This window comes from Chanodichthys erythropterus, chromosome 19 (genome assembly GCF_024489055.1).
Source record: "Chanodichthys erythropterus isolate Z2021 chromosome 19, ASM2448905v1, whole genome shotgun sequence".
NCBI lineage: Eukaryota > Metazoa > Chordata > Actinopteri > Cypriniformes > Xenocyprididae > Chanodichthys > Chanodichthys erythropterus.
This window is the reverse complement of record NC_090239.1, coordinates 19875557-19902468: the sequence shown is the minus strand read 5'-3', so window position 1 is coordinate 19902468 and position 26912 is coordinate 19875557. Positions and strand designations below refer to the sequence as shown.

Below are 26912 nucleotides of genomic sequence, written 5' to 3'. Positions count from 1 at the left end.
TTAATAGTGGGGTTATTTGAATGTCTTTTTGTGTTCTGGTTTCGCTAGTGAGAACTTGCTGTGCTATGAACGTGAGTTCACGTCGTTGATGCCATGTTCAGCCAAATTTGTCTTCCAATATCGGATGATTTGGGAGCCTCTGTTCCTTTTCAATGAGGTCAATGTTACTGGGAGGTCTACTGTGTCAGCTGAGAGTCTGTATTTAGTAAAGGTTGCATAGTTCTCTTTATGTGAGCCTGCATTACTTTGTCTTGTCAGGATAGGCAGAAATTCACATAACCTGACACATTTATAGCATCTAGGTGTGAGGTGCTTGACATATTTTAGTGCCTGGATATTATTTAAGAATGTGTTGCTCGGCAAATTTCCATTTTTCTCAGGAGACTTGATCATTCTGCTGTGCATAAGTAGGTCTTGTTTACAACAGGCTGATGAACATTTGGAGCCTAGTTGCCTATTAGAGAGCACATATCCTCTATTTGCCATCATTTTCACAGTCCTCACCATGCCAGCGTCCAACCAGGGCTGGCCAGAGGAGTTTGGCTTTCAGATAGGGGGGAACGGGCCCAGCTACATCCTGACTGTGGAGGAGGGAAGCAGTGCTCAACTGTCTGGACTGCAACCTGGAGACCAGGTCTTGGAGATTGAGGGGCAGAATGTTTCCAGTCTTGGTGCTCAAGAGGTTATAGCCCTTGCCCAGTCACAACGAAACATCCCACCCAGTATTGGAGTGGTATCACGCATCCAACAGGTGGGTCAATGACACGATGCTCATTTTTTTTGTCCGAATGTATTCATTTAACCAAAGGCAAATAGCCCACCTTGGTGGCAGAGGCTATTTACACTAATCCCACCCACCATTGCCAAAATGACACAAGAAATCCCGCTGATAACTGAATCAGAGGCATGGAGAGTTAGGCAGGTGTCATAAGCTTCTGACGCAACCGAATCTGCCTTTGCCTTTGTCTCATTCTTCTTCCTAATGGGTATTTAATAGTGGGATTAAAGTAATTATTGGGTAGGTGTAAAGGAGGGCTTTTAGGATTGGGATAAGTAATGACCCAATAAGGCAGCATCTATTTTTAAATATTTTTTTTAAAGTTATATTTATGGGCTTTTTGTGCCTTTATTCAGACAGGACAGTAGAGAGCAGGCAGGAAAGCATTGGGCAGAGAGAGGGGGTAGGATCGGCAAAGGATCTCGAGAAGTGAATCGAACTCAGGTCGCCGTGAACGCATTTGCGCCATGTGTCGGCGCTCTAACCACTAGGCTATCGGCGGTGACATCTATTTATAATTTTAAATGTACACTATGCAACTTTTGGTGCTCTAGCGGTTAATTAACAAAACTGCATGTGTTTTGCGGAAGAACATTGTAGCCAGAGCTACTTCTCTCTTTTTATGTAAATGAGGAGTCACGCAGCTACTGGGTTACTCCGCGGCAGTTGGCGTCCCGCCTAAAATAGTCTAAAATAGGTCTACAATAGAATATAAACACTTATTATAGGTGTACCGTAATGATTGAGGATATGACAAAAAACACAGTTTGGAAGATGGATTCATGATGTACTCGCTCTTTATGTACATTTTGTAAATTATGAACAAAAAAGTTTAATTAATATAATCATATATACTGAATATGTTGTTACTATTGCATACTTTTATATGGTATTACAATACACTGAGGTGTAAATAGTATAAATGGTGTTTATCTACTATTTATACTTAGTGCAAAGAAAAAATGTTAAAGCTGCTGTCTATAACTTTTTTTTGGTTAAAAATGATCCAAAATCAATTTCTGAGCAAGTACTTAGCCAGCCAGTGTTCAAAACTATCTCCTTACCTTAGCCCGATTCACAACGGTAAACTTGGAATAATGTTTTATCATAAAATCGGTACAGGTAGGTTTCCGCGGGAAATTCGAGCATGTAGCAGTTTGTCTTTGCGTCTTTATGTCACGTCTGTAAACAGAAAGAAAGAGTCCCATTTAGTAGGCTATATGTGAGGATGCTACTGGTAGCGGATCATTTATAGCCTTTTCTCACAGCAGCTGCAATAATTAAACTTATCATTTTGATGGCGGATTGTAATCCAGAAAGGTCCAAATGACAATCATCAGTGACAACTGGAGATTCACCCGTAGTCAGAAGCAAAAGACTTTGGACTGCGGAGTGGCTACAGAAATTGAAATCTACAGGTTACGCTAATACACACTAAATACACATAGTCACACAATGCTGATGATGTTAACATTAACAATTTGAGAACAATTACAATAATAATCATTTGCACAGTTTGACGTGATCCGAGCTAAGCGATCGTTAGATTTAATCCCCATTGGCAGCGCTATTTAATATACTAAGATACTATTTAAGTATCTGCCACAAAAGTGGCAGATTTGTTACTTACTCCTTCAGATGACATTTTCCGGTGAAAATTATTATTTTGGTCATACTTCCAAGATGTAGAATCAATGATTCTGAAGTACAGTATGTGCCGATCCACAACCCACGTAAAAATGATAATTCCTCAAATAACTGCAATTGCAGATTTCAAACAGAGATGGCAACAGAATTAAAACTTACAGACTGCAGCTTTAATAATATATTAATAAACATATATTAATATAATATTAATGAAACTAACGTTTTTCAAAACCATCAGAAACCAACATGAATACAAAGAGTATACAATTCTGTTTCTATCTATAACTGTGCAAAAATCTGTTGTATTTCATTGACTGTCTGCAGATGGATATCACTCCAGGCCCTGATGGTCGCTTTGGATTCACTATAGTGGGAGACTGCCCCCTGCTGGTGGAGGATTGCTCCCCCTGCTCTCCAGCGGGTCGTAGTGGTCTCAGAGCTGGAGATTATGTCATGGAAGTTAATGGGATCCCTGTAAAGCACCATGAGATGGCTGCCGCTTTGATAAAGGCCTCTCAGGGCCGAACACTGCGTCTAGGGGTGCTGTGCATGGGCAGCCGTCAGAAACGCAGCAGCGGCAGCCTAGAGATCTCTCAGAATGACACAGACGGCATGCGTCAGGACCGCAAACACAAGGCTCTGGAGTTCAACAGGAGGGTGAGCTTATCTGACAGACTTTGAATGCGCTTTTATGAATTGATATAATTAAAGATGTACAATATCACAATCGTTCCTGTTTCAGGTTGAGGAGATTTTGAGGAATGATCCAGAGGTAAAAGAGAAACTTTTTGCTGTACTGAAACAGTTTGCTGCTGAGAGGAAAGTGGACTGGCTTGCTTCCGTTCTTCCTGACATCTTGACAACCGAAGAGCAGCAACAGCTCATCTCAAACATCAGGTATCTATGACAACTCCATCTGCCACCTACAGTGCTCATTAATTTTTAACCTCCATCTCAGGGCCACTCTGACCCAAATGTTTTCAGCTACTGTATTTAGCCATGCAGAACAGATTGAAGGCCACCAGAGGGCATCAGTTTAGTGTAGGTTTTGCTAAATATATGTATAGATATTTAGTAAATGTTCTGGCAAAGTTTTTTTCTGTTTCCCCCCCTAGAAAGTTATACTATGAGGAACATATTTGCAGTAAGAGAATTAGCTAGTGTGGCTTTCAGTATAAACTGGGTTGACCTAATAAGAACACTGATAGATGTGTCTCCATGTAGTGCTGCAATGCAATATGATAATCTTCTAACCCTCTGATGTATGCTGGCACAGTTAATAGTGAAATTCCCTTTCCAGTCAAGCCTTAATGCCAACTGGGTCAATAACATAAGATGGCACTGGACAGAGAATTCTAGTGTTGATCCATTTGTTGGCTCTTCTTTGGGGATGTCAAGCTGTTTGGCAAGTTGTGCTTAATAGGACAGTTTCACAGTCTCACAAGTGATTTGTTTTCAGATGTTTTCACTTAATTAGATGTTTCACTATAATATACCTTTCAAAAGTTTGGGGACTGTACAATTTTTTAAAATCTTTTTAAAAGACGTCTCTTATGCTTACCAAGGCTATATTTATTTATTTTTTTTATCAAAAATAGGTAGAAATTCATGAAAGGTCATTACAATTTAAATTTTAATGTATTTTAAAATGTGATTTTTCCCTGTGATGGCAAAGCTAAATTTTCAGCAGCCATTACTGCAGTCTTTAGTGTCACATGATCCTTCAGAAATCATTCTAATATCCTGATCTTACACCAAATTTCTATAATAATAGTATTTCTTAATATTATCACAATTGAAAAAGGTTTTGCTGCTTAATATTTTTCTGAAAACCGTGATGCATTTTTTTTAGGATTCTTTGATAAATAGTACAAAACAAAAGCATTTATTTGAAATTGAAATCTTTTGTAACATTATAAATGTCTTTAGCGTAACATTTTATCATTTTAATGAGTTCATGCTGAATAAAAGTTTTAACATCTTTCATAAATAAATAAATAATACGTTAGTGTCAAACAATTAATGAAGATTAATCGCATCCAAAATAAAAGTTAGCCTAATAGTCTAATATAAGTGTAAGTGTGTGTACTGTGTATTTTTATTATGTATATAAAAATACACACAAAAGCATATATTTAACAAAAATATATTATATTTATATATAAAATTTATAAATAATATAAATAAACTGACCCCAAACTTGTGAACACTAATGTATGCTGTTACAGTTCTAAAAAATATTTGAATAATATTTTTTAGTACAGTTTTTGATGTGCAATTTGAAGGCGTTGAGAAATAAAGTGAAAGATTTCTATTGTTTAATTTTCACCTACTTCAAGTCAATAGAGGAAGAACATCATTAAGGTTATATAAAGTGTTTAATAATATCATATTTGCTTAACAGCGACAAGCTATTCTCTCTGCACAGTAGGTGTTGTTCCTTTGTCTTATGAGATAATAACCTTTGTCACTGTTTGTAATCCTCTTTAGAGATTTATCTGGAGAAGGGTAGTGAATGGGAATGTCACCATGTGTTCAGGAGCTTGGGGATCTTGAGTTCACTGGGATTTATGTACTGTATAATGCTAAATGTGCTGTTGAGAATATGATACATGGTATTTGTTTAAAAAAAAAACATCTGTATTGAACTGTTGGCACTTAGTATCTATTATTCAATATGTTTTGATCCGTTATATTTGAACGTTATCTGGGACAGATTTTAAGCCTATCTGGGTAGATTTAGTTTGCATTGGCCTACTAGGACATTAGCCAGTTCCCAATACATTTGAGCTATGCTCTTTTAGTTGACAACAAATACTGTATATGTCTGGGCTCTATTATTGGCAAGCCAATTTAAGGTGTCATTGTCTATTTTGCCATCTTCAGTTAGTGTAGTTCTATCACAAGTTTGTTGTTATTCAGTTTTTCAGGAAACGGAATGCTTTGAAAGGACAAAGATATTTTATATTAAAATCATTCTAATATACTGATTTGGTTCTCAAATTCCTATAATTGTCAATGTTGAAAACAGTTGTGCAGCTTAACACTGTGGAAACCGTGATACGTTTTTTTCAGGATTCTTTGATAAATAGAAAGTTCAAAAGAATAGAATATATTTGAAATCTTTTGTAACATTTAACATGTCATTTTTGATCAATTTAATAAAGGTATAATAGAATAAAAGTATTAATGAATAAAAGTATTAATTTAATGTTACTGATCCTAACATTTCTAACTATAGTGTAGGCCTAATAATTTTTTCATATACATTTAATATATTTTTACCACTTACATTAGTTTGTATCCTATTAGTTTGTATCCATACTATACCCACTTACTAAAGTAGCATCACACACTTAAAGGATTAGTTCACTTTCAAAAATGTTTTCCTGATAATTTACTCACCCCCATGTCATCCAAGATGTCCATATCCTTCTTTCTTCAGTTTAAAATAAATTAAGGTTTTTGATGAAAACATTCCAGGATTATTCTCCTTATAGTGGACTTCAATGGACTCCAGCGCCAGTTCCATTTTTTCCGTAAGTAGAATAGGGAAGGCATAGGACATACAGTGTAAGCTTTTTGAAGAATACGAAAGAGCAGTTTTGGCGGAACCACTTGGAAGGCGAACATTTGTTTATCTAAAGCATATACATTTACATTTTTTTTTCCGAAAATGACTGATCGTTTCGCTAGATAAGACCCTTATTCCTTGTTTGGTATCGTTTAAAGCCCTTTGAAGCTGCACTGAAACTGTAATTTTGACCTTCAACCGTTTGGAGGCCTTTGAAGTCCACTATAAGGAGAATAATCCTGGAATGTTTTCATCAAAAACCTTAATTTCATTTCGACTGTAGAAAGAAGGACATCTTGGATGACATGGTGGTAAGTAAATCATCAGAAAAAATTTATTTGAAAGTGAACTAATCCTTTAATATGTGTACTTTTGTCTTGTGCACATGTGTGTTACTTGTCACTAGATACTTTTAAGTTAATATACATTTTATTTATACATTTATTATAAATACAAATATGGCCATTATAGTTGTTGACGGCCAATTATTGTACAGTTTAACCAATTAAACATATGAATAAGTAAAATCATATCACTGGTCTCGTTTAATCCTCACTAATATATATATATATATATATATATATATATATATATATATATATATATATATATATATATATATATATATATATATATATATATATTGATAATCCTTTACTATATTAGGCACACATCTCAGTTTTTGCCAACACATGATCTCTCTATCTCTGGTGAATGGATTTTCTGCTCATTATTCAGTGCTGATCTTCTGCAGCTCATTGTAGAGAGGCAGCGGTTTCGAGACAGTTGCAGTCAATGGTTCTTGATGGTTTAGAGGCAGTTCATTTGAGTTAGAGTGACACTCATTGCTCTCTTAAGAATATATCTCTTAAGTAGCCACTTGACTTTCATTTTGTTTTGAGTCATAATAAACTAAGAGATGAGTTGCTTTGGGTGAGTACTTTTCCTTAAACTTTAGTATCATTCATTGATCTATCTAAATAGAATTTGTCTATTCAATATTATGCAGTATTTTTCTGAGAACATGATCATAATCGTAATTAGATATGTTGATTCTTCTGCAAAATGGTTATTTAATGTTTTTTGCTCTACGTCTATGATTTTAACTGGATACGTATAAAAGGTTTGTGTTCATGTTGTGCATGTCATATTTTTCAAGATATGTGACTTATTAATTATCTGATTTCTGTATCTTCACTAGTTTAATTATTCATATTTGTTCTTTTACTTTTCCCACAAACAGAGAGAACTGCTTAAATAATTTTTTGGATTACTGCCAACTGAAACAGAATTAATAATAACTTGTATTTTGTAATCGTGCAGTCAAGGTCTGTAATTAAAATATTAAACAGAGATACTCATATTAACCTTTGCTCAAAATGTCCCAGTTCCATTTTCTTAGTAACAATCGTATTTGGTTGGAAAATCAGCAAAGCATGGCACCGCCTGACCCCCTTAAATTTCACTTCACAAATGCAAATTCATTCTGGCAGTGTTAGTTCCGTCTACATTTTCTGAAAAATGTTAATGCACTCAGATGTACAGTATGCTGTCATTCAGAATACTTGCGCTAGTACAGTAGTATTGAGGTTTGTAGTGGCCTGTTAGGGCACTTAATGCTTTATTTATTCTAGTCTGCTGTCTGAAACTGCTGTCATTAATGCAGCGAATGGCCACTCAATTAAGTCACAGAGTCTCTCTTTCAGTGTCTCCATAATAATGTGAACCTGAGGCAACTCTGCTCTCTAGAATTGTATAATGGTGTGTTTTTGTCAGTACTGTCACCCAGGCAATTGATAGAGACAAATGTTATCTTGAAACTGTATTATTTAAAATCATATTTCTAGGTAAATAGTTATGATTTGCATAGTACCTAGTACAGAATAACAGAGACCTGTTTAAAACAGTTATGTTATGAAGTAATATACATGTATGTGAAGTAATGTGTATATGTTTTACTTAAAGGGATAGTTCACCCAAAAATGAAAATTGTCATCATTTACTCTGCCTCATGTCATTCCAAATCTGTATGAAAACAAAAATAGATATTTCAAAAAATGCCTCTTTGAAGGTGAGTAAATGATGACAAAATTTGAGTGAACAATCCCTTAAAGGGTTAGTTCACCCAAAAATGAATATAATGTCATTTATTACTCACCCTCATGTTGTTCCATACCCGTAAAACCTTTGTTAATCTTCGGAACACAAATTAAGATATTTTAGTTGAAATCCGATGGCTCCGTGAGGCCTCCATAGGGAGCAATGACACTTCCTCTCTCAAGATCCATAAAGGTACTAAAAACATATTTAAATCGGTTCATGTGAGTACAGTGATTCAAAATTAATATTACAAAGCGACGAGAATATTTTTGGTGCACCAAAAAAAAAAAAAAATAACGACTTATTTAGTGATGGCCGATTTTAAAACACTGCTTCAGGAAGCATCGGAGCATAAATGAATCAGTGTATTGAATCATGATTCAGATCGCATGTCAAACTTCCAACGGCTGATATTACGTGACATTGGCGCTCCGAACAGCAGATTCGATATGCTCCGAATCTTCCTGAAGCAGTGTTTTGAAATCGGCCAAGACTAAATAAGTCATTTTTTTGGTGCACCAAAAATATTCTCGTCGCTTTATAATATTAATATTGAACCACTGTACTCACATGAACCGATTTAAATATGTTTTTAGTACCTTTATGGATCTTGAGAGAGGAAGTGTCATTTCTTCCTATGGAGGCCTCACGGAGCCATTGGATTTCAACTAACAAAGGTTTTACGGGTGTGGAACGGCATGAGGGTAAGTAATAAATGACAGAATTTTCATTTTTGGGTGAACTAACACTTTAATATCTATAGTGTACCTTCTGTAAGCAGCTCTGATATGTTTAGTATTAAAATAATGTCTGATGATCTAAAGAAAAGCAAATTAATTATATTCAGTTTGTGTTCATAATCCATTAGCCTTATTAAATGAATACAGTCTGTCAGCGACAATTAGAGACCTACAAATATCAAGAGATTTTATGCCATGACTTCGAAAATGAATGTGCTTTTTATTTGATTAACACATGGAATTATTTTAGATGCTAATGTCAGTGCATCACCTTCAGAGAACAAAGCAGACAGAATTGTGCTGACGTTACACTCGGGGTTACTAAGGTTACATTTGCTGAGGTTTTTCAATTGAGGTCTTTTTCTGTTTCCCTGGTGGGCGGTATAACAGGCTTTTCCATAACCGCCAACGTTGCATAAATGTGACAAACATGGAACATATTCTTATACTCCATCTTCTAAAGATAAAGCTATCAGAGTCAAACCTGTATTTGCCTCCTGTCTGCCAAATGTTTTTCCCAAACATTTCTCAGTTCAAATCTTTTCACTAATTTCAGTATGCGCTGAATCTCTTCAACTATATATCCAATGTCATGCTACAAGTGAAAGAATTTGCTGTGTTGCATTTGAGATTTTATGCTCTTCCCAGAGAGCATGGAACATCTCTAACAGCAAAGAGAGAATGAGGAATAAGGAGAGAGAGAGAGCGGGAGAGAGAGAAAGAGAGAGAGAGAGAGAGAGAGAGAGAGAGAGAGAGAAGCGGTAGTGTTATACACTCCCACACTTTTGCTATTGCTGGATTCTGGTATCTGTACCAGAGCTTCTGTAAGGGGAGTTTCAGATGAAAACAGTACTCAGAGAGGCTGCTACAAAAATCTGGATTTCCTTTATTACTCAGCTTACTTTGAGTTTTTTTGTCTCTGTCAACCTTCCCTGTTTTCCATCCATCACACTGAATATATTCATGGATTTTAAACAAGTCTCACAGTGATCCTCCTCGTCTGAATGAATGTCTGAAAGCTTCTTCACTTTGGGTCGTGATGGAAACCGTTGGATGGGAAAACTGACTGGCTGAATTGAACTAGCAACCTTTAAAGAGTCTTTACGATAATGGCCCCTCGTAGCTGATTTAAGCCTTTTTTCTCTGTTGCCTTCCTGTGACCATGTTTGCCAGGATCTTCATTCCCAAGAAGCATCGGCAGCGCTTTGACGAGGCCGTCTCCCAGAGTCTCCTCAACCGTATGTGCCGTAGCAAGAGCCTGGGTGAACCCCAAAACAGGCTCCGCCGGAGCCGAAGTCAAGACCATCACGAGCGCCCTCAAGGCTCGAAACGGGCCAGTTCTGTGCCCAGAGATACCGGCGATGACCCGGCCCAATCTGACCGTGGCCTTAGGAAAAGCACCACCACCATTCCCAGCCACTATGTCACTGGAGCCAACCAGAGGTATGTATCATATGCCTCCTTTATATAGTAGTTTTTCAATGTTTCTTTTCCATGTCCTATTATTTTATATATGATAAAATTAGCTTTTAGATTTCATCTTCCTTTATGTTTTGAAAAAATGTATCCCAAAACACTGCAGGAAGTCTCCTCAAATGCAAAGAACACTGTGTAATATGTGGGAGACTTTGTGTGTGGGTGGGTGAGAGAAGCACTGTTGAGTTGTGTTTGTTTCTGTGCCTCATGCTTTCACACACACACACACACACACACACACATGCACGTACTGTCTACATCACGAACAGTTTCTCATATGGTGATCTACTGGTTTAGAATTCAGGATATATAATCGGCTTATCACAATATTTTAATCATTAAAATCGTGACTTAACCTAAAGGGAAGATTGCCATAATATCATATTCAAGCCATGAAGCTGATTATTTGAATTTCAGTCAAAACAAAAGCAGATTCACTTGTTGTTTGTACATTTTTTTTAATAATTGACATTTACAGTGTGCCTTTCAACATGAAGTCATCACAATCTCTCAAATTGAAAACGTCTAAAATATTACTGGGGAAGTATCACTCAGAGTGTTAAATATGACAGCAAAAGTCAAAATGATGTGCTAATACCCTGTAGACTATATTACTCATCTGATAAGCTGCTGCTCTTCAATAAATAATGCTTACTTGGCTCAGTCCTTATGTAATCCCCATGGATAGTTTTCTGTTTTTTTAATGTGTCTTTGTGTATCTGTCATCTCCTTTCTAATCCGCCATCAGTGTTTGGTTCTGGCGGCCCACCTTATGTAAAACGGCACTGCGACAAGAAGAAAATGTTTCTGTTGCTTTCCTTTATCTCTGTTTACTCAATGGTTCCAATGTCGTCTTGAGGTGTTGCCACAGCAACTGCTAAGGCCAGCTTTACTCTAATGATATGTCATATGTTTTCTCTATGAAGCAGGGGAATTGGTTCTTAAATAGCTATTCAAGTAGTGCTTCTGTATACTTGTCCGTTTGTTTACTACGTAGGTCGTTATTATATGATGGTATGAAGTTGGTATGAATCAGTATTTGCACGTCACTTATTGAGGAGATGTGTGCTATTATTCTTTGAAGCAATCAGACTTTTTTACCTGGTGGATTATAAAACTCTTGAAAAATCCCATGTAGACTTGATAATAATAATAATATTACGGAAGGAAGTGCAGAGCCATGACTAGCGATCAGAATGTCTAGGGACTTGACTAGTGGCAACCATCCAGCGAATTATAGCATCAACCTAGAACCTCTCAGCAACCACAACTGCTCTTTTTACTTAAACAACCACCTAGCAACAACCTAATACATCTTAGCAACTGCAAAGCAACACCTTATCAAACGGCTGTTTTGACTAGAGCCAGTAAGCAACCACCTGGCAACCAGACAGAACACCCCAGCAATGCTCTAACACTCTAACAACCGCAAAGCAACACAATGGCAACTGTTTTGACCTGTAAGTAACCACTCAGAATACCCCATCAAAGCCCTAGCAACCACCCAGAACACCTTAACAACCACAAAACAACACCTTGGCAACTGCTCTTTTGACTTGATCCAGAAAGCAATGACCTACAACACCTGAGCAACCACAAAGCAACACCTTGCCAACTGCTGTTTTGACTAGGGCCAGTAAGCAAACACCTAGCAACCATACAGAACACCCCAGCAATGCTCTAGCCATCACTGAGAACACCCTAGCAACCGCAAAGCAACACCGTGGCAACTAGTCTTTTGAATTTAGCCAGTAAACAACTACATAGCAATCACACAGAACACGCCGACAATGCTCTAGCAACCATCTAGAGCACCCTAGCAACCACAAAGCAACACCATGGAAATTGTTTTGACTCGGGCCAGTAAATAACCACCCAGAACACCTTAAAAATGCAAAGCAACACCTTGGCAACTTGTCTTAAGAATTTAGCCAGTAAACAACCACCTAGCAACCATACAGAACACCCCAGCAATGATCTAGCCTTCACTTAAGGTGCGTCCCAATTCGTGTACTTATGCACTATTCTATGACGTTTTTAAGTATAAACAGTGCGAGTAGTGTGTTCACACTGAAAATTCCAAAAAGAAAAAGTACACTTTAAATACCCGGATGATGCACTAAATTAACGGAAGAAACGAAGTGTGGAATGTTGGACACTTCGTGCACTCAAGTGTCGCAGCTTTAATTATGTAGTGGAGGGGGAGGGAGGATTGGACTCCATTGTTAAATGACAAAATAACAATTCACGCACTACATAGATGAGTGCATAGTGCACAAGTACATAGTGTATAAGTGCATAGTGTATACTGCGTCATTTGGGATGCAACTTTAGAACATCTTAGCAACCACAAAGCAACACTGTGGAAACTAGTCTTTAGAATTTAGCCAGTAAACAACCACCTAGCAACCATACAGAACACCCCAGCAATGCTCTAGCAACCACCTAGAGCACCCTAGCATCCACAAAGCAACTGTTTTGACTCGATCCAGTAAGCAACCACCTAGCAACCACAAAGCAACACCTTGGCAACTGGTCTATGGAATTTAGCCAGTAAACAACTACATAGTAACCACACAGAACACGTCGACAATGCTCTAGCAACCACCTAGACACCCTAGCAACCGCAAAGCAACACCATGGCAATTGTTTTGATTTGGGCCAGTAAATAACCACCCAGAACACATTAGAAATCGCAAAGCAACACCTTGGCAACTGTTCTTCAGATTTTAGCTAGTAAACAACCACCTAGCAACCACACAGAACACCCCTGCAATGCTCTAGCGCCACCTAGAGCACCTTAGCAACCGCACAGCAACTGTTTTGACTTAATCCAGTAAAAAACACCAAGAACACCTTATCAAAGCCCTAGCAACCACCCAGAACAACCTAGCAACCGCAAAGCAACACCATGGTAACTGTTTTGACTTGGGCCAGTAAGAAACCACCCAGAACACCTTATCAAAGCCCTAGCAACCACCCATAACACCCTAGCAACTGCAAAGCAACACCATGGCAATTGCTGTTTTGACTTGGGGCAGTAAGAAACCACCCAGAACACCTTATCAAAGCCCTAGCAACCACCCACAACAACCTAGCAACCAAAGAGCAACACCATGGCAATTACTGTTTTGACTTGAGCCAGTAAGAAACCACCCAGAACACTATATCAAAGCCCTAGCAACTGCCCAGAACACCCTGGCAACTGTGTAGCAACACCATGGCAATTGCTGTTTTGACTTGGGCCAGTAAGAAACCACCCAGAACACCTTATCAAAGCCTTAGCAAACACATAGAAAACACTAGCAACCACAAAGCAACGCCGTGGCAACTGTTTTGACTTGGGCCAATAAGAAACCACCCATAACACCTTATCAAAGCCCTAGCTACCACCCATAACACCTTAGCAACTGCAAAGCAACACCATGGCAATTGCTGTTTTGACTGGAGCCAGTAAGAAACCACCCAGAACACTTTATCAAAGCCCTAGCAACTGCCCAGAACACCCTGGCAACGGGGAAGCAACACCATGGCAATTGTTGTTTTGACTTGGGGCAGTAAGAAACCACCCAGAACACCTTATCAAAGCCCTAGCAACCACCCAGAACACCATGGCAACTGTGAAGCAACACCATGGCAATTGCTGTTTTGACTTGAGCCAGTAAAAAACCACCCAGAACACTTTATCAAAGCCCTAGCAACTGCCCAGAACACCCTGGCAACTGTGTAGCAACACCATGGCAATTGCTGTTTTGACTTGAGCCAGTAAGAAACCAGCCAGAACAGCTTATCAAAGCCCTAGCAACCACCCAGAACACCATGGCAACTGTGAAGCAACACCATGGCAATTGCTGTTTTGACTTGAGCCAGTAAGAAACCAGCCAGAACAGCTTATCAAAGCCCTAGCAACCACCCAGAACACCATGGCAACTGTGAGGCAACACCATGGCAATTGCTGTTTTGACTTGAGCCAGTAAAAAAACACCCAGAACACCTTATCAAAGCCCTAGCAACTGCCCAGAACACCCTGGTAACTGCAAAGCAACACCATGGTAATTGCTGTTTTGATTTAGGACAGTAAGAAACCTTAGCATGTGTGAATAAAACAATTCACAGCACCTTAGCAACTACATAGCAACCACTAACTACACCCCTGTGTGCCAGTCATGTTCCTCAGAAAATGTAAAAATCAAAGTATTGTATATTATTTGAGTGTTTAACATACCTATAATCAGTCAGTATAGTCAGTAATCCCTCTTCCACTTCCTCTGCAGAACCATCCGTGTGTACCGGGGTAAGAAGAGTTTTGGCTTTACTCTGAGAGGTCATGCTCCTGTGTGGATCGACTCAGTAATGGCAGGTGCGTATCAATGATTGTGACGACCACCCATAACCACTTGCTACATTTCATGATTTATCAAGAGTGAAAAAAGCACTGATTCTCAGGTGAATCAGGCTTTTCTTCTTTCTCAAGGTTTCTGACCTGATGCAGAATTATACATCCTGCCACCTAGGATTCAGATCTAGCGCTAGAAATTAATTTTTACCGTCATATTTTTACCACTAGAATTTGTGCCAGGTTGAGGGTCATATCGCTGTAGGCTACAGAGATGGCTGTAATAAAAAGGCACATGAAAAGCACAGCTGGGGTCAGTGGTTTGTTTTCAAGGGGAATGCAGTGTTTTTTTGGTGCATTGTGAAAAAGGAAGGAGTGGGCTGTTGTACTAATGAACAAGCTTTGGGTACATTTGTATTGACATCTGCACAATTGTATGTTGCGAGTGGAGAGAGGGCGATAAGTGTGTGAGTGTCTGTATGACGATATTCGCCCACTGCAGGCCTGTGCTGAGGCTAGTTAACACTGACTCAGCTGCCCATGTGGGGCTGCTTATGAAAACAAGTAGGAGTCTAGCATCGTGATGAGAAAACGGATTACAAATCCTCTCAGACCTACGACAGAGTGTCTTGTAGTGTTTTAATTACAAACAATCACAAAGGGCAGCAGTTTTACACATCAATATGATTCATTAAAGTGTATTATTTGTGGGCGTATTATTTACTGTAAGTGTCTGAGGTTTTATTCTCAGTCACAAAACAATGTTTTCCCATTACAGGTAGTCCAGCTGAGGCATGTGGCCTTAAACCGGGAGACCGCATATTGTTCCTCAATGGCCTAGACATGAGGTGTGTTTATTTTTCTTATGCTGTGATGATGCTTTAAAAGTGGCATGGCAGTGAAGTGTTATTATACTCTGGTAAGCGTATTTATGAATACACAATTACTGTTCCTTATTTTATATCAGCTAAGGGGTAGAAATCAAATCGCCTCAAAGTAGTTAAGTGATTTCTCAGAAACAGAATCAGTTAACCTACTGTGTAGCAATTTCACATAACCCAACCATTTTATTTATACTACTGTTTATAGGTTTGGGGTCAGTAAGATTTTTTTTTTTTTAAAGAAATTAATACTTTCATTCACAAAGAGAATATTAACTTAATCAAACATGACAGTAAAAGACATTTATAATGTTACAAAAGGTTTTTATTTAAAAAAAAAAATGTTTATTTGAACTTCCTATTCATCAAAGAATTCTGAAAAAAAATGCATCTTGGTTTTTGGTTTCCACAAAAATATGTTTTCAACATTGATGATAATAATAAGAAATACACCAAATCAGCATATTATAATGATTTCTGTTGGATCATGTGACACTGAAAACTGGAGTAATGACTGCTAAAAAGTCAGCTTTGCCAACACATCAATAAATTACGTTTTAAAATGTATTTGTTGAGCATAAGAGACTTCTTTAAAATAAAAAATCTTACTGACTCTTGAATGGTAGTGTAACTCAAATGTGCCATTTAAATAGAGTTTTAACTAAATAATTGACTAAATAATTGACAATTGACTAAAACAAGTTAAATATTACATAGGGCAGGGGGTTTTCCTCTCCCAGCATGCTTTGCGTGTGACTGGATGAGAATATTTTTATTTATTTAATATTATTCATTTTTCTTTTGCTGGGAAAGACAAGTAACATAGAGACCTTTTAAATTCACTAATTCAAATTCATAAATTCATATTATGCATTTGTATTACTCTGCTGCTTCTTACCAAACCACCAGCTTTGTTTATTTAGGCTTAAATGTAAATCACTTTCCTGCGGCCGTGATTTAGCAGCTTCTTGGCTGTGTAGATAATCTCAAGAGCACAGCCATTTACCCCACTACTGTAGATGCTTAAGTTTATACTAACTCTGGGTGACTGACAAACATTGAATTATGCCAATAAAAAATTTCCACCAACACCAAGTGTACATATATTTCTAAGTATTATTTAAGAGAAGATGCTATTTGCACCCCATTTTGTCCCATGTTATATAATCCCTCTCCTATCTCTAAACCAAAGCTTCTCTCACCGGTCTCACAGATTAAATAAGGATTCCTAGACATTTGTACATCTGTAAAGTAAATTATATGTTTTAGAAGCTGTCAGTACACAACATTGTATGTTATTGTGTCTATGCAAACAAGTAAATATATGTGTGGTTGAACCACACTTTACATAAAATTCATACAAATACAAAAATGTGTAAATTACAGTGACAGTGAATGCCTATTAGTGTATTAATGTACTGTAGCAACAACATATTATACACTATAATTTAACTAGTTTGCAAGTGATTTATAATTACATCATGGGTTGAATGACCACATATTTTTTGAAGTCGACTGTTATGTGATTAAAGTCGAGTTGACGTGAACTAATCGCTGATTGCATCACTAATAAAAACACAAAAGATGGGAATGCTTTGCAACACAAGAATATTGTATCTATCCATAAGTTCTTTAGTCTGTGGGTCATTATATTTCTTACAGACTTCTGCTCGTTCTGAATCAGATACAGATAAAGAAGCACATTTGTACTGTAGCACATTTATTTGAATGCATTAGTGAGAGAGTGATTGCGTGTGTGAATTAATCCTACCTGTGCAGCGTGTCTCTACTAGTAAAGCTGTGGGTTTTAGTTACTTTAAAAACAGAAAGGAATATATGCTAGACTTTTCAATTTTTTAAAGCTATTTAATTGATAAAAAACAGAACAGCAATGACAAGTTTCTGTGTGTGTGATCTGCATGTGATGTTCGATCTGTATGTCTGTATGTGTTACAATGTAGGTTAGTTTAGAATGGTGATTAACTTACCTGTATAATAAACAGTTTAAAATGTGCATTCACCTGATCAATATTCAGATGATATTACAAACAACTTGTAAAGCACTCTCGGAGTATGCATTTATTTGTCATTTTAACAGATGGAAACAGAGTAAAAGTGGACTTCACATTTTTCTTATCCTGTGGCTCCCTCTATAGGACAGTATTAGTATTACAGCCAATGTAAATCTATGGGATTTTTTCTTTTGAGTTTTGGTCGTAATTTATACAAAAACCGTTAAGTCCGATCAGTTAGAAAAGAACTGTATGAAGTTGTTCTGCAAGGCCATGTTGTTGGTGTCACATGATCAGCGACTAGTCAACATCAAGCTTAAAATGTCATGGCAGAGCATTAAAGTTGACTAGTGGTCTAGTCTGAGCAACCCCTAGTATACGTAAAATATTATTTGTTACCTAATATTATATTGTATTATATCATACAAACCCGATTCCAAAAAAGTTGGGACACTGTACAACTTGTGAATAAAAAAGGAATGCAATAATTTACAAATCTCATAAACTTATATTTTATTCACAATAGAAAATAGATAACATATCAAATGTTGAAAGTGAGACATTTTGAAATGTCATGCCAAATATTGGCTCATTTTGGATTTCATGAGACATTCCAAAAAAGTTGGGACAGGTAGAAATAAGAGGCCGGAAAAGTTAAATGTGCATATAAGGAACAGCTGGAGGACCAATTTGAAACTTATTAGGTCAATTGGCAACATGATTGGGTATAAAAAGAGCCTCTCAGAGTGGCAATGTCTCTCAGAAGTCAAGATGGGCAGAGGATCCCCAATTTCCCCAATGCTGTGGCGAAAAATAGTGGAGCAATATCAGAAAGGAGTTTCTCAGAGAAAAATTGCAAAGAGTTTGAAGTTATCATCATCTACAGTGCATAATATCATCCAAAGATTCAGAGAATCCGGAACAATCTCTATGCGTAAGGGTCAAGGCCGGAAAATCATACTGGATGCCCGTGATCTTCGGGCCCTTAGACGGCACTGCATCACATACAGGAATGCTACTGTAATGGAAATAACAACATGGGCTCAGGAATACTTCCAGAAAACATTGTCGGTGAACACAATCCACCGTGCGATTCGCCGTTGCCAGCTAAAACTCTATAGGTCAAAAAAGAAGCCATATCTAAACATGATCCAGAAGCGCAGACATTTTCTCTGGGCCAAGGCTCATTTAAAATGGACTGTGGCAAAGTGGAAAACTGTTCTGTGGTCAGACGAATCAAAATTTGAAGTTCTTTTTGGAAAACTGGGACGCCATGTCATCCAGACTAAAGAGGACAAGGACAACCCAAGTTGTTATCAGCGCTCAGTTCAGAAGCCTGCATCTCTGATGGTATGGGGTTGCATGAGTGCTTGTGGCATGGGCAGCTTACACATCTGGAAAGGCACCATCAATGCTGAAAGGTATATCCAAGTTCTAGAACAACATATGCTCCCATCCAGACGTTGTCTCTTTCAGGGAAGACCTTGCATTTTCCAACATGACAATGCCAGACCACATACTGCATCAATTACAACATCATGGCTGTGTAGAAGAAGGATCCGGGTACTGAAATGGCCAGACTGCAATCCAGATCTTTCACCCATAGAAAACATTTGGCGCATCATAAGGAGGAAGATGCGACAAAGAAAAGACCTAAGACAGTTGAGCAACTAGAAGCCTGTATTAGACAATAATGGGATAACGTTCCTAATCTTAAACTTGAGCAACTTGTCTCCTCAGTCCCCAGACGTTTATAAAAAGAAGAGGGGATGCCACACAGTGGTAAACATGGCCTTGTCCCAACTTTTTTGAGATGTGTTGATGCCATGAAATTTAAAATCAACTTATTTTTCCCTTAAAATGATACATTTTCTCAGTTTAAACATTTGATATGTCATCTATGTTGTATTCTGAATAAAATATTGAAATTCGAAACTTCCACATCATTGCATTCTGTTTTTATTCACAATTTGTTTCTCAACTTTTTTGGAATGGGGTTAGTATTATTAAATTTAATTAAATAATTAAATATATAAATTAAATTTGATTTAAACAAAACTTGGCTACCTTCTCAGCTTTGTCTTGTCCACTAGACTATTGAGGAACAAACAGATGCATCATGCTAATAGTTAAGTCATTATTTAATCAAATTACACTAATTCTAATCAATGCACATGTAGGAACTGCTCCCATGAGAAGGTGGTGTCCATGCTTCAGGGCAGTGGTGCCATGCCCACTCTAGTGGTGGAAGAGGGCCCTGTAGACTATCCGCTCTCAGATTCGGAGCCAGAAGAGACCCCCACCATCCCGCGCTCACGTTCCCCGGCCCTCAGCTCCCTGCAGTGGGTAGCCGAGATCCTGCCTCCCAGCATCCGCGTGCACGGTCGTACCTTCAGCCAGCAACTTGAACACCTCCTCACTCTACAAGAAAGATACACCATTTGCAAAGCTCTGGAGACGTTCTTCCAGCACAGGTCAGGTCAAAATACATAATGACTAAGTGGGAGAAGGCACGTGACATTCAAACACATTTGCATCTACACTAAGAAAGCAATCTGGTTTGAATGCGTTTTCGATTACTTCTGGAAGTGGTCGAAAGTGACAAACTCAAAACGTTTTAGGCCCTGTTTACACTTGTATTTAGCGTTGTCCGCTTGTGATCCGATCAACCAAAACTCATCTTAATGCCAGGTGTAAACAGGGCCTTAATGTTATATTAGCTGAGGTTGGCAGTACTGAGATGAAAAACTGTTTTGTCTAACCAAAAATGAAGTGGTTAGTGATCAGTTTGGTGGTCTGAGTTGTTTAAGTACGAACTACTGACCATAACGACAGTATAGTGTGGTCAAAATCTTGGAATAATTATGTTGTTTTTTTTTATGTTGTTGATAGAGGTTTCTTATACTCACCAAGGCTATATTTATTTGATCAGAAATACAGCAAAAACAGTAATATTGTGAAATATTATTACACTTTTGTATTGTAATTTGTATTTTAAAATGTAATTTGTTCCTGTGAAGGCAAAGCTGAATTTTTAGCATCAATACTTCAGTCACATTCTTCAGAAATCATTCTATTATGCTGATTTGCTACTAAAAAATGTTTATTAATTATTTTCTTTTAATTATAAATATAATTGTATTTTATAGTTATGATTTTAGTGACCAATGCAATTGTTTGTCCAAAAATATACAAAATGTGTTAGCCAATTATAGGCAACAGAGCTAATTAATACTCATAGACTGTAACCATCTTTCCATATTATTGCAAATGTCATAGCACGCTTTTCCCACAGCGAGGGATTTCTGCATCTTGGCAGCAGCAAGGCAAATGTGAGAAGCATTCAAAAATAGCTTCAGCCTCAAGCACAAATAGATATTCAAAATCAGAAACAATCTGTGGGTTCTTCTAAATTTAATAAATAACGCTCGCTTATGCGATGGCTTGCTGAGAGAGCAGCCCAATTATTTCTAAAATGGCTCCTTCTGTTGCATGTAAACAGGAATGTGGACACGCTCATTGTAGATGTGTTTCCTGTGCTGGACACTCCAGCCAAGCAGCTGATTTGGCAGTTTATTTACCAGCTGCTGACCTACGAGGAACAGGAGCACTGCAAGAGCAAGATCGCCCGCTTTCTGGGCTTCAAAAGTGCAGGTTAGCTGTGACTTCACTGTATTATTGTCAGCCCTCTATTGGCTATCTGTCTTGAATGCATTGTAACTGTTCATTTGTATTACTGCAGAACCAGAGATAGGTCAAGAAACCCACAGACGGAGCAGCTCCATGCGAGTGTCAGGAACCTCTCACAAAAACACTGTGAGAGAGAGAAGCTCAGATGACTGCATTATCGGCACTCACCTTGGAATGGGTATGTCATTTTCCACTTGTCAGTGTGCTGGTTTTTGATTGATAAGCAGGGTGCAAAATGAACTTTTTCCACACTAAACATATACAAACATAAAAAAATATATAATATAATATAATATAATATAATATAATATAATATAATATAATATAATATAATATAATATAATATAATATAATATAATATAATATAATATAATATAATATAATATATACATTACTGTTCAAAAGTTTGGGGTTTGTAAGATGTTTTTTTTTTTAAAGAAGCCTCTTATGCTAACTGCATTCATTTATGCAAGGCTGCATTTATTTGATCAAAAATTAGGGCTGTAAATCGATTAAAAATTTTAATCTAATTAATTACATACCCTGTGATTAATTAATCTAAATTAATCGCATACATAATTTTTGCTGTGAAAGTATTAAATATTTCAATTCAAATTAATCAACGCAGGGTTTTTCCTCGGTCAAAAATGGTCTTCGGTGGTGACAGACATGGACATACACACAAACAGTAAAAAGTGCCCTACCCACGTGATCGGCGAGCCCGATACTGACAATAAAATACCCGTCACTCCCACTGTAATTCTTTCTTTCCCATTTTGCAAAAAAAAAAAAAAGAAGAAGTGATTTTATAGCTTTGTAAGAGAAGATGCTTATTTGCTAAACCTGAAAAGTATTAAAAAGTAGCATTTAGAAGTTATATTAACTAATAATATAATTTTCTACCATATACAATTGAATGCACCTAGCTAACAACAACTTGCTTTGTTCTGGTTTCACCTCACTCCAGTCTAAACTAACTGATTGTATAGGTAGGCCTAATTTACTACACATTGTCATTTAAATAACCTGAAAACATTGTGGATTATTAAGGCTAATTTTACTAACCACTCTTGCTAAATGGGGTAAGCACACTTATGTTCTCATTTCAGAGTTGTTCGAGTAAATGATTCATTATAGACCGTGTGGACAGATCAGTTGTTGTCATGATTCATTAAAATGAGTCATTAGGTCACGAATTGGACATTAGCGGACGTTGACGCGTTGCGTGTGAATCACGTTTGTTATTAGGACATCGCAAAAGGTTTGTCAACACAGAAAACACTTCACCACTGGATAGGATTTTCTTTTTGTTTACTGAAAGTGTGGTTTATGTCAGCTGCACGTGCAGGGCGCCTGTCAGAGAAGATGAGGTGACGTTCTTTTGAGCACTATTCTCAGGTTATTTAAATGACAATGTGTAGTAAATTAGGCCTACCCTTAAAATGTAATTTATTCCAGTGATAGCAAAGTTTTCAGCATCATTACTCCAGTCTTCAGTGTCACATGATCCTTCAGAAATCATTCTAATATGCTGATTTGGTGCTCAAGAAACATGTGCCCTGACAGCAACAGAATGTGGCCCATATCCGGATTACCTGGTACACGTGGACCAGATGTGGGCCAGATCTGGGCTGACACTATGTTGCTGTCAGTATTATTATCAATTCTGAAAACAGTTGTGCTGCTTAATATTTATACATTTTAAGGATTCTTTGATAAATATAAAGTTCAAAAGAACAGCATTTATTTGATTTCTTTAATCTGCATTTATAAATACATTTATTTGAAAAATCTTTTGTAAATTATTTATGTCTTTACTTTTACTTTTGGTCAATTGAATGCATCTTTGCTGAAAAAAAAAAAAGTTTTAATTTCTCTGAAAAAAGTTCTTACCCCAACCTTTTGAATTGTAGATTAATTAATTAATTTTTTTAGTTTACTTTTAATTATTATGATTTTTCCCTTGCATACGTGAGATAAGCTAGGCTCAATCCCTCATTGAAACTAGATCACAAAAAAGTCAAAACCGACATTTCATTTACTCGCCAAAATCATTTTTTAGTCTTATTTGATGATTGTTAATTTTGGATCCTGCTAATAGTATGATATAGAACTAATATAGTTTATATAGAATACTGTATATGCCACGCATTGCTTCATTCTAACATTTCTTCAGCTATAGCCATGCCATTCTCTCACTCTTGTGGGGTAAACAAGCAGTCAAAACTCTTCTCAGTCATGTTTGATTCACCAGCATCTATTAGAAAATAGCTATAAACTGCTTGCAAGCCACCTCCCACCCAGAGCTGCTGCTAAAGCTCACTGCCCTCAGTCTCTTTTTAGCTCCTAAAGGGCAGGCAGCTTTCTGTGCACATGCTCTGTTTCTGGATTGGCTTTCTCTGTGTCTCAGGAACATTCACTGACCCTGTGACTCCAGAGGAAAGACAGTGTGGGGATGGGACTTCCTTCCCAGAGTCCCCAGATCTCAACCACGTGGGTACCATTTACTGCTCAGCCACAATTCATTGCACTGTCATCACTGCTATTATGAAATCATGCCTGTCATTTAACCACGCCCCAACCTGTAGATGTCAGGAGTGTACACGGAGCTTGGGAACGTGTATCCCGGGAAGAGCAACCAGTCTCTCCAGAGTCACTCCTCACCCAGGGCTGTCGGCATGGGCCAAGCTGAGAACAATACATACACTCAGTCTTTCACGCATTGTAACACAGGTATTCTGAGCTTACTCCGACATCCACAATTGTCACATGGTGCCTCCGAAAAGAGATGGATGTGCAGCCATGATTATGATGAGAGATATAATGAGATTGGCTGTGTAGGACCTGTGTGACCATTTGACACTAAATGTGCTTGCTTATTTAGATAATTTAAGATTTAACATGGGGGTTTTCAAACTGGGGTCAATAAAAGTGGGTTAATAAAGTAAATAAAGTAAAATATTTTCCAGGTAATATTGTAATAGTTGTTTTGCTCACAAATAATGATAATATAAAAGCGGATTGCAAGAAGGGTCATGGCATCAACTAGTTTGAAAATCCCCAATTTAACGTATTAGCATGTTTTAGTTCTTTGTTTTTTATCAATTGAAAACTTTTTAGAACATTTAGTAATATCTCTCATAGTGTTCCTGAGTACTATAAATGTTCCTCATGATTTTGTTCATTTTGCAGGGAACCGTAAGTCAGGCCTCTCTCTTACATGGACTGAATCCTTTCCTGGCCCTCAGTATGAGCCTTACCAGCAGACTGTTCCTTCTCCAGACAGTGTGGAGTCTAATCCTTACGTTAGTTTGGACAGCCCCCCTGCCTCCCCCCTGCCTTCTGATGAACCCAGCCCTCTGCCCCAGCGTAGGAAGCTCTTTACCTTCTCACGCCCACCTCGAAGTCGAGACACAGACAAGTTCTTGGATGCTCTAAGCGAGCAGTTGGGACACCGGGTCAATATCGTGGATGACTTTAAGGGAGGAGAGAATGACTATGAGGAGGTTTGTGTCAGACACAGAAAGAGTTTACTGTTTACCAACTAAGTGTCTCAAAAATATAATAATATAATATTCAGATATTAATAATATTTTATTTTATTTTATTTTTATTTTTTTAATTTTATTATTAAAATCTCTTGTCTAATGTAGGGTAGCATTTCTTATTTTATTTTTAGTTATTTTATTTTTATTTTCTGTCTATCTGTTCAACAAAATTTGTTTCCTGTGTAGGGTCACTTTATTGTTTTTTTTATTTTATTTTATTTTATTTTTTTCAATCGATCATTTCAACAAAATGCATGTCCTATGTAGGGTCACATATTTTATTTTATTTCGTTTCATTACATTTAAATTAAAACATTTTTTTTAATTAAAATCTCTTGTCGTAGGTAGGGTCAAATTTCTGATTTTATTTAATTTAATTTTATTTATTTAATTTCATTATTTAATTTCATTATTTTATTTTATTTTATTTTATTTTTTAAATCTCTTGTCTTATGTAGGTTCACATTTCTTCTTATATTTTTATTTATTTTATTGTAATTTTTATTTTCCATTGATCAGTTCAACAAAATGCATGTCCTATGTAGGGTCACATATTTTATTTCATTTCATTTTATTTTTTTTATTAAAATCTCTTGTCCTATGTAGGGTCACATTTCTTTTTATTTCTTTTATTTTATATTATTTTATATTGTATTTTATTTTATATTTTATTTTATTTTATATTTTTATTTTATTTTTAAATTTTATTTTATTTTATATTTTTATTTTATTTTTTATTTTATTTTATATTTTATTTTATATTTTACATTTTATATTATATTTTTTTTTTTATTTTATTTTATTTTATTTTATTTTACTTTGTTTTGTTTTGTTTTGTTTTGTTTTGTTTTGTTTTGTTTTGTTTTGATTTGTTTTGTTTTGATGAGCATTATACACATTTATGTACCATGTAGTTTTTAAGCCCTAATTGTCTTTTTGACACTGGCAGATGAGTTTCCAGGATGAACAGGAAGTGAACATGCTGCCTCATGAGTTAAGCAGTGCCAGCAGTGAAGATCACAGCAGCAGTGATGACTCCACCTCAGTCACCTACTCCTCAGGCTCTGACCACATCCCCCCTCCCCCTCAGAGTCCTCCGCCTCCGCCACCACCCCTCCAGTTCACCGACCCGCCCTCGCCCCTTCCCCTCACCCCAGAGCACTTGCCCCAACCTCCCCCGGCCTTCCAGCACCACCCCATCATAGTCCCGCCCCCACCGCCACCTCGCCCCTTCCTTACCAGCCGCCCCTCGTTACACAAGGTTTTGCCCACCAGTGAAGAGCTCAGGGCTCAGCGCACCCATCCCCGACGCTCCTCTCCCCAGCCCAGCACTCAGTCCGTTCTTCAGCTGCACCAACCAAAGGCTCATCCCATCCTACAATCTTCCCCGCACACCTCCCCTCAACCCCCACATGCAACCAGACAGCACACTCACCTACGACATCCAACCCAGTCCATCTACCAGAGCCAGCAGACTTCTGCTCCCAGAACCTCCCCTAGCCTGACCAAGCAAAAGAGCCTCCATTCCCAATCTTCCCAGCAAAGCTTTGAAGGCACGCTCTCTAGCAAGGTACCCCCACCACCGCCACCTCCTCTACCCCCACCTTGTGATCCACCACCTTTGCCCAAATCCAGTCCAAAAGCCTCCGACAACAACCACATGAGCGTGAAAAGACTGCGCTGGGAGCAGGTGGAGAACTCTGAAGGAACTATCTGGGGACAGGTTGGTTAGCGATGCATAACAACTACAGTGCACATCAGAATTGAATGTTTAAGTGCAAGTACAGGTCATGTGATGATCCTTTACTGAGTGGAAATGTCTGTTTGTTAGCTTGGAGATGATCCTGACTATCATAAACTCAGTGACATGGTCAAGTACCTGGATCTGGATCTGTACTTCGGCACACAGAGGAATTCCAGTAAGTTTTCTATTTTATTGTATCTAAATGTGATATTGCATGTACATATCATCATCCCCTGTCATGCAGTGCTGTAAAAAAAGTGTTTGCCCCCAACTGCTTTCCTGTGTTTTTACACTGAATGTCGTCAGATCATCAACCAAAATCTTTGAATGTTTAAAAGCACCCTTCATGAAAAAAAAAAAAAACCACAACAAAATACATATTTCAT

General features: G+C 37.5%; 1 protein-coding gene across 1 annotated transcript in view; it reads left to right on the top strand.

The window, feature by feature from the left end:
* The window catches only part of grid2ipb (glutamate receptor, ionotropic, delta 2 (Grid2) interacting protein, b), a 37771-nt gene that overhangs the window by 214 nt on the left and 10645 nt on the right, over positions 1 to 26912 (top strand). Inside the window, exons 2-15 of the mRNA XM_067369367.1 lie at positions 498 to 751; positions 2750 to 3082; positions 3168 to 3322; positions 10013 to 10282; positions 14590 to 14675; positions 15430 to 15499; positions 19725 to 20018; positions 21047 to 21198; positions 21287 to 21412; positions 23645 to 23727; positions 23823 to 23967; positions 24427 to 24740; positions 25732 to 26505; positions 26614 to 26701. Coding sequence (XP_067225468.1) covers positions 498 to 751; positions 2750 to 3082; positions 3168 to 3322; positions 10013 to 10282; positions 14590 to 14675; positions 15430 to 15499; positions 19725 to 20018; positions 21047 to 21198; positions 21287 to 21412; positions 23645 to 23727; positions 23823 to 23967; positions 24427 to 24740; positions 25732 to 26505; positions 26614 to 26701 — 3144 coding nt within the window. The remainder of the gene's footprint in view (positions 1 to 497; positions 752 to 2749; positions 3083 to 3167; positions 3323 to 10012; positions 10283 to 14589; positions 14676 to 15429; positions 15500 to 19724; positions 20019 to 21046; positions 21199 to 21286; positions 21413 to 23644; positions 23728 to 23822; positions 23968 to 24426; positions 24741 to 25731; positions 26506 to 26613; positions 26702 to 26912) is intronic.